A 12,587-nucleotide genomic window follows, 5' to 3' on the forward strand; every position below is an offset into this window, starting at 1 on the left:
ATTTCCAAATATTTATTTTTCACCCAGAATATCAGTCAGTTTGTGTATCCCCGTTTTCTTATGTGACACTTATTTAAAATAACATTTTGTTATTGATGAATTAAAAACTGAAAAAGTTTGGACATAAGTTCCCTTTTGTCACACCCCCATTGGACTGTGGGGTCACTACACTGTGACACTTTTATGGTCTTTATCAGTATTTTATCATAATTACACTTAAATTGGTATTATTAATTTCAACAATAGCTCAAACACTGTAGAAATTCATCGTAGTGACCATAGCAATTTTTACAAGTATAAGTAATTAAATAATCTTGTGTGTTGAGATTTATATTTTCTGGCTTCCTCATTAATATTAGATTTTGCACTGATATTCAAACCTGTTACATTCAACCCCAAAGACATACCATGAGTTTTTGTTGTTGTTGTTGTTGGTTATAATGTGATTAAGTATAAAGATGTTATCTTCATTATTTTGGATATTCAAAATTCTTAGTATGTGAATTTCCAGACATACTGGGATGGGGTGTTATAGGTTTTGAAATCGCAAAGAAGCAGATATTTTCATGTGTTTTTTTTTTTCTTTCGGTAAGATAGAATTTTTGATATTTTGAAAACTACTGTACTTCAAACTTTTTAGGTCAAACTTTATTTATTTTTTTTAAATAGGGAACATATGCATGGATAAACACATATGCAAGATAAGATGTATACCGTGAATTTTCATTTTGTGCCTCCTGAGGTGAACTCCCATTGTCTATTACAGCCCTGGCATTTTGTGCTTGAGTAGGAAAAAAAAATGATTTCCTGAAAACTCCACTGTGACCTTTTCAAATGAAATCATTAAATGTTAAAGATGGCTCTGTTTCCTGAGGAAGGCCCTTTTATTGTTGTCTCTGCTTTGAAAGCATGATAAATATGCCAGAACATTGTGCCCCACGGCCCAGTCGTGAATATTCATGCGTATGTGTGTAAACGTTAGCGTACACACGATTGTGGGAGGAATCCAGGCTGGTGTGTCACTGAGGCGTTCTGTGGACGGAGACACGTCTGTGTCAGTGATGTCATTACTCGCATGACGAGGGTTATTGTGGTGCGCATAGCAACAGCTTTCACGTTCTCAGTCAGCTCCCCCGCAAAGCGCCCACTTGGCTGCAGTGGGGAGTGACAGAAACACTTAGCTGCCCTTTCTCTTTCTCAATCTGTTTCTTTTCCCATTTCATTCTTTTCTGTATCAAAACACTGGATATGAGACTTGACATATACAGTAGCTATACACCAATTCACTCTTATGCAAACAGACAAACAAAATGCTATTGTTTTGCCTCATTAGAGCTTTTAAATTTCATAAATTGTCTTATATATTTGAGGGAATGCCTTGACCAGTCTGGTATATGATGCACGTTTGCACTCACAATGTATGTGTTTGCCAGTCATATTTCTTGTAGTAGAAGTAAAGTCATTTCAGATTGTCAATAGATTGTCTCAATAGATTGTCTTACAAAAGTACTCAGAGGAAGTGACTTCAAAGGGCCAAGATTAAGGTTAATTGAGCCTGTTACTAACTTATCATAAGGGTTCATGACATGCAAGGAACTTAACAGGTGAGAAAAATATACACAGTAGTTTGACACATATAGTCAAAGTCTACATATTAATGAAATGTAAGGGTTTGGTGGTCTGTATATCCATTGGTCTTTCCATTTTGATTGCTTCAACTGTGCTAATTTATTAAGTTGCTTTGTATAAAAGTGTCTACGAATCAGTCTTTTATTAAGTCTACCAGGTTTTCCTCTGTTAGCGATTCAATTCAATTTCAAACACTTTGCAATCATTGGTCGAACAAGGTCAGTTTTCTAGGATACTTGCTTGCCAACTTTGTGGATACTAGCGAATCCAGTAAAATCTGAAATGTGTTTTCGCTGTTCATCCAACGAGCAGATCATGGTCCAGTTAATCTTGAGTTAATATATTAATGGGTGCACACAACTGTCAGTGGTGACTAAAGTCAGTGTGGTTAGCTGGGAGGAATGAGGCTAATCCCAAATCTAAAACATGGGCAACCTGAAAATTCTAACGGCTACCTTTCTGCTTCTTAGCAAAACACATGACCACATGTTAAAATGGCTAATTTGGACTAGTACTACTTAGAAAAGATATAGAGAGACATTTACATTTTTCTCATGGTTTATTATAAAACAATATAAGCATATGTTTTTACATCTGCAATATATACACACACACCAATCTATGTTTGACAGTTCGTATCACCAATGCATCAAATGAAACAGGACCTCAGAGGCAAAAGTTGGCAACATGTTGAAATGCAACATTCAACCACACCACTTTTATGACTACAGCACTTTATAGGACCCTAATGCATGGGCAACTTCGTGCAGGAAAATGTAAATATGAACATTTTTAAACGAAAATGCTACATTACTATATTCATATATCGCATGCTAGAGGCCACATTTTACAAATCGATCTCATTTAATTGCATAGGGACCAAGAAGGATTGAGCCATCAATTGCACTTATTAGCTACAGTAAAACTGATAGTAGTACAAAGAAAGAATTGACAGTTTAATATATTGAGAAACAGTGACAAATAAGATGTTGTATAGTTAGATCGAATTTGAACATTCTTAGAACATTCACACAGAACATGTTTCTGCATTCCAAAACAGAAGGAAAATGGATCTGGGAGATAAAGATGAACTACTTTTGACAGGCGACTTAGTGATGCTCATGGTGTGAGATGCCAAAAACAGCATGCAATGGCCAAAGATGTCGGTTCAGGAAATAAAAACAGTACAGACAGAACTTCGTGAACAACCCTAGAAGACGGTCAACTTGCAAAAATCCAGTTTAGATTAATAGTCAGTCTTTGCTCCAATATGGATTCCATAAAAGGGTTTAACCCTGATTCTTCCACCGCTTTGAGGGGAAACTATTCAGTCCGCTTTCTTCCAAATACTGCCGACATGCTCCTCACGATTCCTTTGAACCCTGCGGGGCCCTTTTTGAGAGCCCTGGCCTCTCGGATGAGCTCAAACAGTTCGTGAAACACCATCAGCACACCGTGGTACGTCTCTGCAGCGGACACCTCAAAAAACCCACAGTCCGTCGAGAGCGCCAGCAGCCGCCCCTCTTCACTAGACACTGTACGTCTGTGTTGGAGGTCTCGCTTATTCCCCACAATGATGATCTGAGCTGTGCTGGCCAATTTTTGCTTGGCTTGTCGTATGCACTGCACTTGTTGCCGAACCACATTGAAGCTGGCGCGGTCACAGATGCTGTAAACAAGGATATAACCGTCTGCCCACTGCAGCTGTCTGTCGTTGATATATCCTGACTCCTCTCCATTCTGAAACAAGACATTTATGCATTACTTCTATTCACTTCTGACCAGGCATGCATTTCAGTTGTTGCTGGTCCTGTACTAGCAATATGTTAAGTAGTACTTATTTCTTAGTTGATAGCAAATAAGAAGTTATTAAATATATTTTATTAGGAGACGCATAAATATTTCCCCAAGTATACATTACAGTTGTCTTTACTTTATAAAGCAAATAACTAAATAGATAAAATAGATAAAATAGCTTATTTTAATGATTATTTTTAAGGATAAATTAGCTTGCCATACGTCATGCAAAACATTTTTAATCATCATCTTATCTCGGAATGTGCAAAAGGATGCTTACCTGCGGACAAAGTGAGTCCCATATGTTGAAACAAATATCACGCCCGTCGATCTTGTCAGTGTGGCTGTATATTGATTCTGTGAATGGAAATAAACAGTTAAGCAAAACAATGGCTATTTTACTGCAAATCATACTGAAGATCAAGCGCAGTAAGTTATTGTTTACCTATGTCTCCGTATTCTCCTATGAAGCGCCTGGTTAGAAAGCGCACGGTGAGAGCTGTGAAGAAGAACAGACTGTTAGTGCTCTTGTTCAGACTGACGTAAATGCATAAAAACAGCAGGTAATATTTGCAGCAGAACTCACCAGACTTTCCAACGTTCTCAGCTCCAAGTAACACAATGTTGGCCTCCACTTTCTGCTGGTTGCCTTCCATGGTTTTGCTGCTGTAGCGAGTGCGTGGTTTCACATGAACAACCATTGGTGGGTAGTAAAGCCTGTCGGTAGATTCCCACAGTGAGCAGGTGTTGAGCATCTAGAGAAGCGCAGGCAGAAACACGTTTAAATAGGCTCGATGTGTGGGCGGGGCTTTCTCCAGACTGACCAATCATAGCGAAGAGCGTCTGCTCTTCTTGAGTTTTAATTTAGTACTGTAGGTTTTTATTTATATTTTTATGGCGCACATGAAAACATTTTATTTTTATATATTTGGATGAATTCGAGGGGAAGTTCCTTAAGATGTCAAATTAAATTTAAATCATTTCATGAAATTATATTATTATTAGCTATTGTTACTTACTACAACTCAGCGTGTATCACATTTCAGTAACTAGCTACTGTGGGTCTTGTCAAGGCATGACACCAATTCAGCGAAGGGCTATGAATTGCAAATGCTTCTAAATTACAAGTTGTCTTTAGCAACTACTTACCACGACATTAAATTAGCAGTTCAACACAGACCCATAGCCCTCATTGAGCTGTCATGGCAAATGCTTTTTAATGACAATACTTTAATAGTTCAATAATTCTCCAGATGCAAAGGCCATTGCCTTTCTGCTCTAAATTGAAAAAGCATTTTTTTATTCACACCATGTTGTTTCAAAGCCTGCTCTAAACTGCACTTCTGCGACGCCTCGTGGAGAAACAAATCTGACAATTTCTACATTTTCTTTTTTTTTGGGGGGGGGGGGGGAAACATCTTTCTCCTCTATATGTATAGATCAATATAATTATAATAAACCCAATTTATGTTTTAATACATTTGTATATTAAAGATTTGTAATAAAAAATATTTTTTTTATTATATATTTAAGTCTTAAATAAAATGTAATAAATAAAATACGAGTGCATCCGTTCATATTTGAGGAGTAAGGAATGAAATCTGCTCCCTCTGGTGGTCACAGTAACAAATAACGGGGAATCAAGCTTATTTTACAAATAGCAGAAACAGAACATTTGAATGAATAAAAAATCAGAGATTCACCTTTACATCTGAAACATGATATGGTAAAGTGTTTAAAGGACTTCACCTCACACAAGAAAGAATTGGCAGAAATAGAAGATCCCTGAGTGGTTGTAGGTTTTAAATGAACATGAGGTAATCTGGAAACATAAACTCAGAATCCTGACAGTGGCAATGAAAATCTTGGGATGTTTACACAACCATTCAAAACCTGGGGTCTGCAAAATAATAAAAAATAATTTTAAACAATTTGAAAGAAGTCTCTTAAACTCACCAAGACTGCATTAATTTTCTAATTGAATTTATTTTAAATGGCAATTTATTCCTGTGATGCAAAGCAGAATTTTTAGCATAATTACTTCAGTCCTTAGTTTCACATTATCCTGCAGAAATCATTTTAACATGTTGATTTGATGATTTTTTTAAATGTATTCTTATTATCATTATTGACAAAAGTTTTCATTTTATTTATTTTTATAAAAAAAAAAAAAAAAAAAAAACGTGGTGCATGTTTTTTTTTACCAGGACCAATGCTAAGAAAAAAACATTAAATAAATAAAAATATTTATTTATTATATTTTTATATAATAAAATCAATGTGCAATAATAGTCTAGTTTATTTAAGAACTTACATAACGTGTCATTGTTTTTCTTCTAGATAAAAATCTTTGGAGTCCATCCTAAATCAACAGGGGATGCAGGCAGTCCTTTATGAAAGGAAAACTTGATCATCATGGTTAAGGGAACAAACAATTGCTTCAAAACCCACTACAGTAACCAGTGTTTGAGTGTATATCGACAGGGAAGAATAACAGAGTTAGTTTCAAACTTGAATTCAAAGTGTAAATCTGGCATTTTTGAACAGTCTAACCGCGATGTCAAATGATGCATTTATCTGTATTAGAGAATCCAGTTAAACTAAACACTGCATATACAACATGCACATCTGACTAACTGAAGAGTTTTATTGAATTACAGCTTTCCAATTAAAATATAAACATATTCAATTTGAACAATAATTCACCTTCATATGATCCCGATGCCTTTAAAATATCTCAAATGATAGAATCTGTAATTGAAGAACAGAAAATATAAAAATATGATCGGTTCAGTCACTGAACTCGCTGCTGAGCTGAAGCTGAAACCCCTCTAGATGTTCCTTCAGTCTCTCTCTGACGTCTGCTGTGGGCCTCAGGTCCGACTGGTGTGTGAGCGGACCGTGTTCCCACGCTGTAGCCGTTAATACAGAGGAATCACACTTCACAGCCGGTCCATCCCTTTCTTCAGTGTCCTTTGACTGATATCTCTCCAGTATCACCCGAGGCTGCACAGTCTCGATCACGGTCTCAACGTCGACCCCGTTGCTTTCCCTCGCTTCGGCAGGAACCGGCATCAGCAGGACGTGATCATCAGTCCCTTCCTGAACCCAGAAGAACTGCTGCTCCTGCTCCATGCCGCTCTTTTCCTTTGTGACGAGCTCAGAGAGCAGAAGTCCCTGGTGCGGCTCAAGCACTTGGAGTTGCTGCAGCTGGAATGGCACAGACGTCTCCTGCAGTGTTGTGGAGTATTGAACAGATCCGGACCCGGGCGCAGTGTGCATCTCAGTCTGTGGATGCAGCACAGCGAGCTGCTGGATTTCTTCTGCATTGCTGTGAAGCTCGAGAGGTGTTTCCTCCTCGGTGCTCAGCAATTCCATGGTGACCACCTGCATCGTGTCCTCGTTCTCTGCGCTCTCGCAGTAATATAAATAGTAGCTTTGCTGCTCCACAGGCGCCACATCAGTCCGTGAGGTCTCTGACTTCTGTTCTTTGAGCACTTTGGCTTTCCTTTTGAGTCCCTGGATTCTCTGAGGCTTGAGGGGTCCTTGAACATCAGGTCCTACAGTTGCTACGATTACTTTGTTTCCTTCATTGTCTCTTCCGCAATAAAAGCAGCAGCCTTCTTCTTCTTCCCCAGCGACTCTTCCTTTTGTCTGTGCTTGTCCGGTCCAGCCCTCGGACAGAAGGTCTATTTCATCAGCTGCGTTCTCCTCCAGTCCCTCAAGATTGCAGCCTCTCTCCCCCTTCGGCCCCCGTCCCTTCCAGCTTGAACACCTGCCTCCTCGGGCCTCCTTCCCTTTGGCTCCGTCTCGTGTGCGTAACAGGGTACTTCTGAGTCGGTTCTCTCTGAGGCGCAGTAACGCGTGGCGTAGGCGGTTCTCCCGCCGTCGGGCGGCACTCAGAAGACGCAGTGCTTTTTCCAAGCTGTCGATGGCTTTGTCGTAGCGCTTGCGCCACACTAGAGGGCACAGCTGAGCGTAGTTGTGCTCTTTGGGCAAGTAAAATCCAGGAGGAGGCGGGAGACGTCTCATGTAGCAGGATGGAGAAGGTGGACGAGGAGGAGAAGAGGGGACAGGAGGCTGGTCATCTAGTGTGGTCTCTTCAGAGGTTTGAGGAGCCTCTGATGAAGGCTGAGCATGCTCGTCCTCCCCTTCGCCCTTTTCACACTCATTTTCTGCTACTTTTGGCAACACAGTCTCATTGTTGAAGATCTCCTGGGTTTCTGAGTCCTCACTACAGGAGGAGTTCTTGACTCTGAAGAGATTTGGTGTAAAATATGCACATTTAGTATAAAAAAAAAAAAAAACTTTTGTAAAAAAAAGTACACTTTATAAAAATGGGCACTTACCTGGAAATTAACTACTAAATAGAATATACTTGCAAACAGAACTTAACGGTACACCTAATTGAATGTTAATTGTAGGGCTGAAACGATTCCTCGAGTAACTCGATTACAAAAAATTATCGAGGAAGAGGAATTTGCCTCTTTTAATTTATCGTTCTTTCGCAATGATTTTTTTAATTTGACACAACGCGTTAATCAAACATTATTTTTTTTCAAGGTTTAATCACACAACATTTCTTCCATGATTTATTTTTAATAGTAAATCCCCTTACCAAAAAGTTAAGTTTGCTTAATTTTCAATAATTAAAAGATATATTAAATAAATGTTTTATGTGTTTAATGTTTAATGTGCATCTCAGAAAATGCTTTATTTAAAACCCCAACTGAATGGCACTTAAATGCACTTAATTCATCTGTCAATTTTATTGTCATTGTTCACAGTACAAGCACAGACAGAGAAACAATGGGTAATAATTAAATGTTTATTTTTGATGTATGCATTGCATTATATGCATTTAAAAAAAAAAGGAAACGTAGTTGTTCATTTTAAGAGACCCAGGAGTCTTTTTTCTCTTGCATAATTAATATTTCACTTTAATTAAGCAAAAACGCATTTTATCCGATTACTCGATTAATCAATGGAATTTTTGGTAGAATACTCGATTACTAAAATATTCGATAGCTACAGCCCTAGTTTATTGTAATGACATAAAAATGTAATATAGTTTAAATGCAATTAGCTGACCTCCAGAGTGTTATTAGGACTTGAATACATATTTATAAGTAAATTAAATTACATTATCTCTGAAAAAATGGTTAAAGTTGACTGCTAAATACACAGACAAAGATAAACTGAAATAATATCTGAATGCTATTTCTATTCAAATCTGTAATGACACATTTAAATGATAAAGCTGACAATTTAGTGTGTTTAAAATATACTAAATTTAAATGTAATATCAAGTGACACACTAAAGTTCAAATAAAGTACTTGTGCTTTAGTATGTTAGTCGACACCGAAATAAGTGTACGTTTTTAAAGCATAACACAAGATTATTAAAACATAATCATATAAAATTTGTTTTTTTGTAATATTTGACATTATTCTAAAATGCACTTTTTGAGTGTACTTAAGTGTGTTAAGAAACATTGTCATGTTTCGTTTCAAGTACACTACAAGTGCACTCTGAATACAATTAAACACATTCTTTCTTTTTTTCTTTAATCGAGAGAAGGCACACTAGTAAGAGGTGTTTTTTTTGTTGCAGCTTTATGTGAAATACCTGATATGTTCGTCCACATTTCGAGGACTGCCTCTGCGTTTTGTTGCACATTTCCCAGCAGTTCCTCCTCCGTGAGGCTGAATGTCAAATACAGTGGGAATCGCATCATCCTTCAGTCTGCGATAGCCACTAAAAAAAGGAGAAAATCTAAATGATTTATTCATCTGTACCTTCTAATGCATTGTATTTCAACAATCAGAGATATTTCAGTGAAGGAAATGTAAAGAGGGTAATTATTAGCAGACCTGACACCGGAGAGTTCAAAGCTGTCGGGGGTGAAGTGTTTAGAGCAGAAATAGATGAATCCACTTTGGGGGTCCCACTGCCCTTTTCCCTCAGGGCCTCTGCGACGAGAGTTGATAATCCAGGCTGTGCGTCGAGGGTTTCCCTTCTTTGGCAACCTGAAAAACATAATAAACAACATTAAGAAGAAAAGATCATATGGTTACCCTTTGAGGAACTACTGTTGAGACACATTATACTCTTTTACACCGCTTTTCATCACATTAAAAAATAAACTTGACAATGAGTTGAAGTCAATGCAAATGACTGTAAGAATGTAGTTCAGTCAATTGGTCGCTAGGAGGCAGATTTTAATCATTAAAGTTTGTCTTGTGCTGAACAAAAAGATACATTTAGATCCAGAGGGCATGGTAGTGTACAAACTACCAGACTATACACTGAATACGGAGTCATTACATAAGCTTTTTAATGCAGTTGTTGATATGAAAATTTGCTGCTTAGTGCTTAATCGAAATGAAAGCATCTAAACATCTCTGGAAATCTTAACATGTTGTATAGCAGTGGTTCTCAACTGGTGCATCAAGGGGCTGTTCTGATAGGGACAGGGACAGGAACAGCAGGAAGCATATAATAAAATGCTAAAAGCATTTAATACAATGTTGGTAAATTTGACTACTGGTTTGGAAATATGGAGTTGCACCTGTGAAAAGTGATCCCAGATTTCCTAATGTCTTTTGTGTCGCGTGACTTGCAACCTACAGCAGAGCAGTGTCTTGGCATCTAGGGAAAACAAAAACAACATTTGACCAAATTTGTAAAAACACACACACACACACACACACACACACACACACACACACACACACACACACACACACACACACACAAACACGTTTACTACATGGATGGCTAACTTTTATCACTCCCCCCCAAATTTTTTTAATCACACAAATTTATCCCAGTGCTGATAATGAATGATCTAATCAAGTAAAATGTAAATTAGACAAAATTCAATGTAAATTGTAAAAAAAAGAGAAAAAATATAGAAATACAGTATAATAAATTAATTGATAATAATGTCAAATAATAAAAAAAACACCAACACCAATAATAATGATGAAAATAAAGAGTTTCAATAATACAAAAATAAATTCTGAATGTTGAGGAAACTACTCGAGTCATGTATTGATTTATTTTAGTTTTTTTTTAATCGCACTAATTCATCCCTGTACTTATAATTAATGATTCAATTAAATTAGTTTAGATCAAATAAAATGTCAATTCGATGCAGTTCAACGTAAATTGTAAAAAATAAATAGTAAAAAAAGACAGAAGAAAATATAGAAATAGCCTACTGTATAATAAACTAATTATTAATAATGTAAAATAATAAAAAAAGAACACCAACACCAATAATAATAATGCTGATAATAATAAGGAGTTTCAATAATACATATAAAAATAAAATAAAACAAATTCTGAATGTTGAGGAAACTAACGTTACTTAGTAATTTATTTATTTTAGGTTTTTTACAGTTTGGTCATCCAGACCAAACACGTTTTCCTGAGTGGATTTACTTAAAAATTCGTGGCAATTATTTGCGGAAAGTCCATATGATGGTAAAAGGACACATATCGTAAACTTTTCGGTTTAAGCAGTTTTCCCAGCAGCCGAATATCAATGTCTCGATGTCAGCTCATGTGTGTGTTTGGGACAGTAGCGTCGTCTTTAGGTAACTACATAGCAGGCCACTATAAAACAGTCGATGCCCAAGGCGGTAAATAATAAGGTGGTCATCTGAAACCAGTATAAGACCATGCTATTCAAATAGAATGCTAGCTGCCTTTCTGGAAAAGAATACACAGTAACTTCTCTCTTCAAAATCAGCATTAAAACTCACCACAAAAGCCTGCGACCTCACGAAGATGGCCGCCTTCTTCTTCCTTAGGCGCTGTAGATAAGACCCTCCTTTCTGCAGCAGCCAATCACAATTGTGAATTACAGTGACGTCGCATGAGGACGTAAATATGTGTTTTGGAGGGACGGACGACGCTAATGCATTTTTTATCACTAACCTAACCTCACTTAACCTAAATGAAATAAAACATAAAAATAAACATGTTCTTTTCAAATGTGGTTTTAAAATGTGCACTTGGACCAAGATCTTGGAAGGTAGATATAAGCACAACCATAAAGCATATAGGCCTTCCAGCATAATGCATGCTTACATTATGAATCACCTTAATAATAACAATATATATATATATATATATATATATATATATATATATATATATATATATATATGTTGAGGAGCACAAGAGTGTCATGATGTCAAAACCAGTACTGTTACAATGGAATACAGTTTATATATATATATATATATATATATATATATATATATATATATATATATATATATATACACACACACGTACATACATACATGCATGTGTGTACAAGTGTATGGATATCATTAAGTTTGACTCTCATATGATAAGACCCATAAGTGGAGGGCATGTGAGAAGTGCTAAATGCAATTAATTTCATTTCAACTGATGTGTGAAATGCTGAAGATCAGAAACATACTTACAACCCACAGACACTTACACTTATAGATCACAACAATACTTAGAAGTGCTCACAAAATGCAGTTTCCTGGAGTTTTAATAAAGCAAGAATAAACATTAATTACATGGTCATATGCTCTGTCTATTAAGCCTTAAGTCTTTAGCTTAATTATTTAACATAATATACAAAATACACAGTTACTATTGTGAACCATAAGGAACCATTCTTGAATGTAATACTATATATATCTATATATAAAGAGAGAGAGAGAGAAATATATATATATATATATATATATATATATATATATATATATATATATATATATAGAGAGAGAGAGAGAGAGAGAGAGAGAGAGAGAGAGAGAGCTGTTCCTGATTGCAAACTATGCTCATCAATTCAAATTCATAAGCCTTAAAAACAATTGGTTCTTAAAGTTACATTACTGTTGTTGATTGATTTAAATATATGAATCTACCAATGTTTAAAGATTATAATAATTATTTATATCACGGTTGGACACGGTTGTAAACTCAGTGGCTAGAGAATGCCTATAACTACTGAACTATTCATTTTATTATTTATATTTATTATTTTATTCTTTTAATCCCTCATGTAACGATGGCATGAGGAGTACATTCTGTGCTTGGCTGGGGCATCAATGTTGAGGTCTGTTTGACATTCAAGACTCTCCTTGGAGCGTCCCAATGAGTATAA

General features: G+C 36.3%; 2 protein-coding genes across 3 annotated transcripts; both read right to left on the reverse strand.

The window, feature by feature from the left end:
• Positions 1 to 2,169: 2,169 nt before the first annotated feature.
• Positions 2,170 to 4,205, reverse strand: LOC113119214 (ras-related and estrogen-regulated growth inhibitor-like protein). Its single transcript, XM_026288504.1, has 4 exons — positions 4,013 to 4,205; positions 3,872 to 3,925; positions 3,707 to 3,783; positions 2,170 to 3,369 (listed from the first exon to the last, which is right to left on the reverse strand). The coding sequence occupies exons 1-4, from the start codon at positions 4,179 to 4,181 to the stop codon at positions 2,953 to 2,955; spliced, it is 717 nt and encodes a 238-aa protein (XP_026144289.1). The 5' UTR covers positions 4,182 to 4,205; the 3' UTR covers positions 2,170 to 2,952.
• Positions 4,206 to 4,974: 769 nt separating this feature from the next.
• Positions 4,975 to 11,255, reverse strand: LOC113119209 (uncharacterized). Of its 2 annotated transcripts, XR_003294429.1 has the most exons (7): positions 11,200 to 11,255; positions 9,999 to 10,078; positions 9,301 to 9,456; positions 9,056 to 9,184; positions 6,133 to 7,681; positions 5,741 to 5,815; positions 4,975 to 5,326 (listed from the first exon to the last, which is right to left on the reverse strand). XR_003294429.1 is itself a non-coding variant. In XM_026288499.1 (5 exons), exons 2-5 carry the CDS (start codon positions 10,076 to 10,078, stop codon positions 6,217 to 6,219), a joined length of 1,830 nt encoding a protein of 609 aa, XP_026144284.1. In that variant the 5' UTR covers positions 11,200 to 11,255; the 3' UTR covers positions 6,056 to 6,216. The 2 variants fall into 2 exon arrangements, 1 of the variants encoding a protein (XP_026144284.1); XM_026288499.1 differs by lacking the exons at positions 4,975 to 5,326; positions 5,741 to 5,815 and having other exon boundaries at positions 6,056 to 7,681.
• Positions 11,256 to 12,587: the final 1,332 nt, after the last annotated feature.

Source organism: Carassius auratus, chromosome 19 (genome assembly GCF_003368295.1).
Source record: "Carassius auratus strain Wakin chromosome 19, ASM336829v1, whole genome shotgun sequence".
Lineage (NCBI taxonomy): Eukaryota > Metazoa > Chordata > Actinopteri > Cypriniformes > Cyprinidae > Carassius > Carassius auratus.

Excerpts from the sequence above, each read along its gene's own strand:
- LOC113119214 (XM_026288504.1), bottom strand. The coding sequence starts at position 4,181 with ATGCTCAACACCTGCTCACTGTGGGAATCTACCGACAGGCTTTACTAC. Across the intron at positions 3,926-4,012 it reads TGAGAACGTTGGAAAGTCTG|CTCTCACCGTGCGCTTTCTA; the intron begins GTGAGTTCTGCT and ends TCTTCTTCACAG. Across the intron at positions 3,784-3,871 it reads AGGAGAATACGGAGACATAG|AATCAATATACAGCCACACT; the intron begins GTAAACAATAAC and ends TTCCATTCACAG.
- LOC113119209 (XM_026288499.1), bottom strand. The coding sequence starts at position 10,078 with ATGCCAAGACACTGCTCTGCTGTAGGTTGCAAGTCACGCGACACAAAA. Across the intron at positions 9,457-9,998 it reads TCTGGGATCACTTTTCACAG|GTTGCCAAAGAAGGGAAACC; the intron begins GTGCAACTCCAT and ends TATGTTTTTCAG. Across the intron at positions 9,185-9,300 it reads TTTGAACTCTCCGGTGTCAG|TGGCTATCGCAGACTGAAGG; the intron begins GTCTGCTAATAA and ends TCCTTTTTTTAG.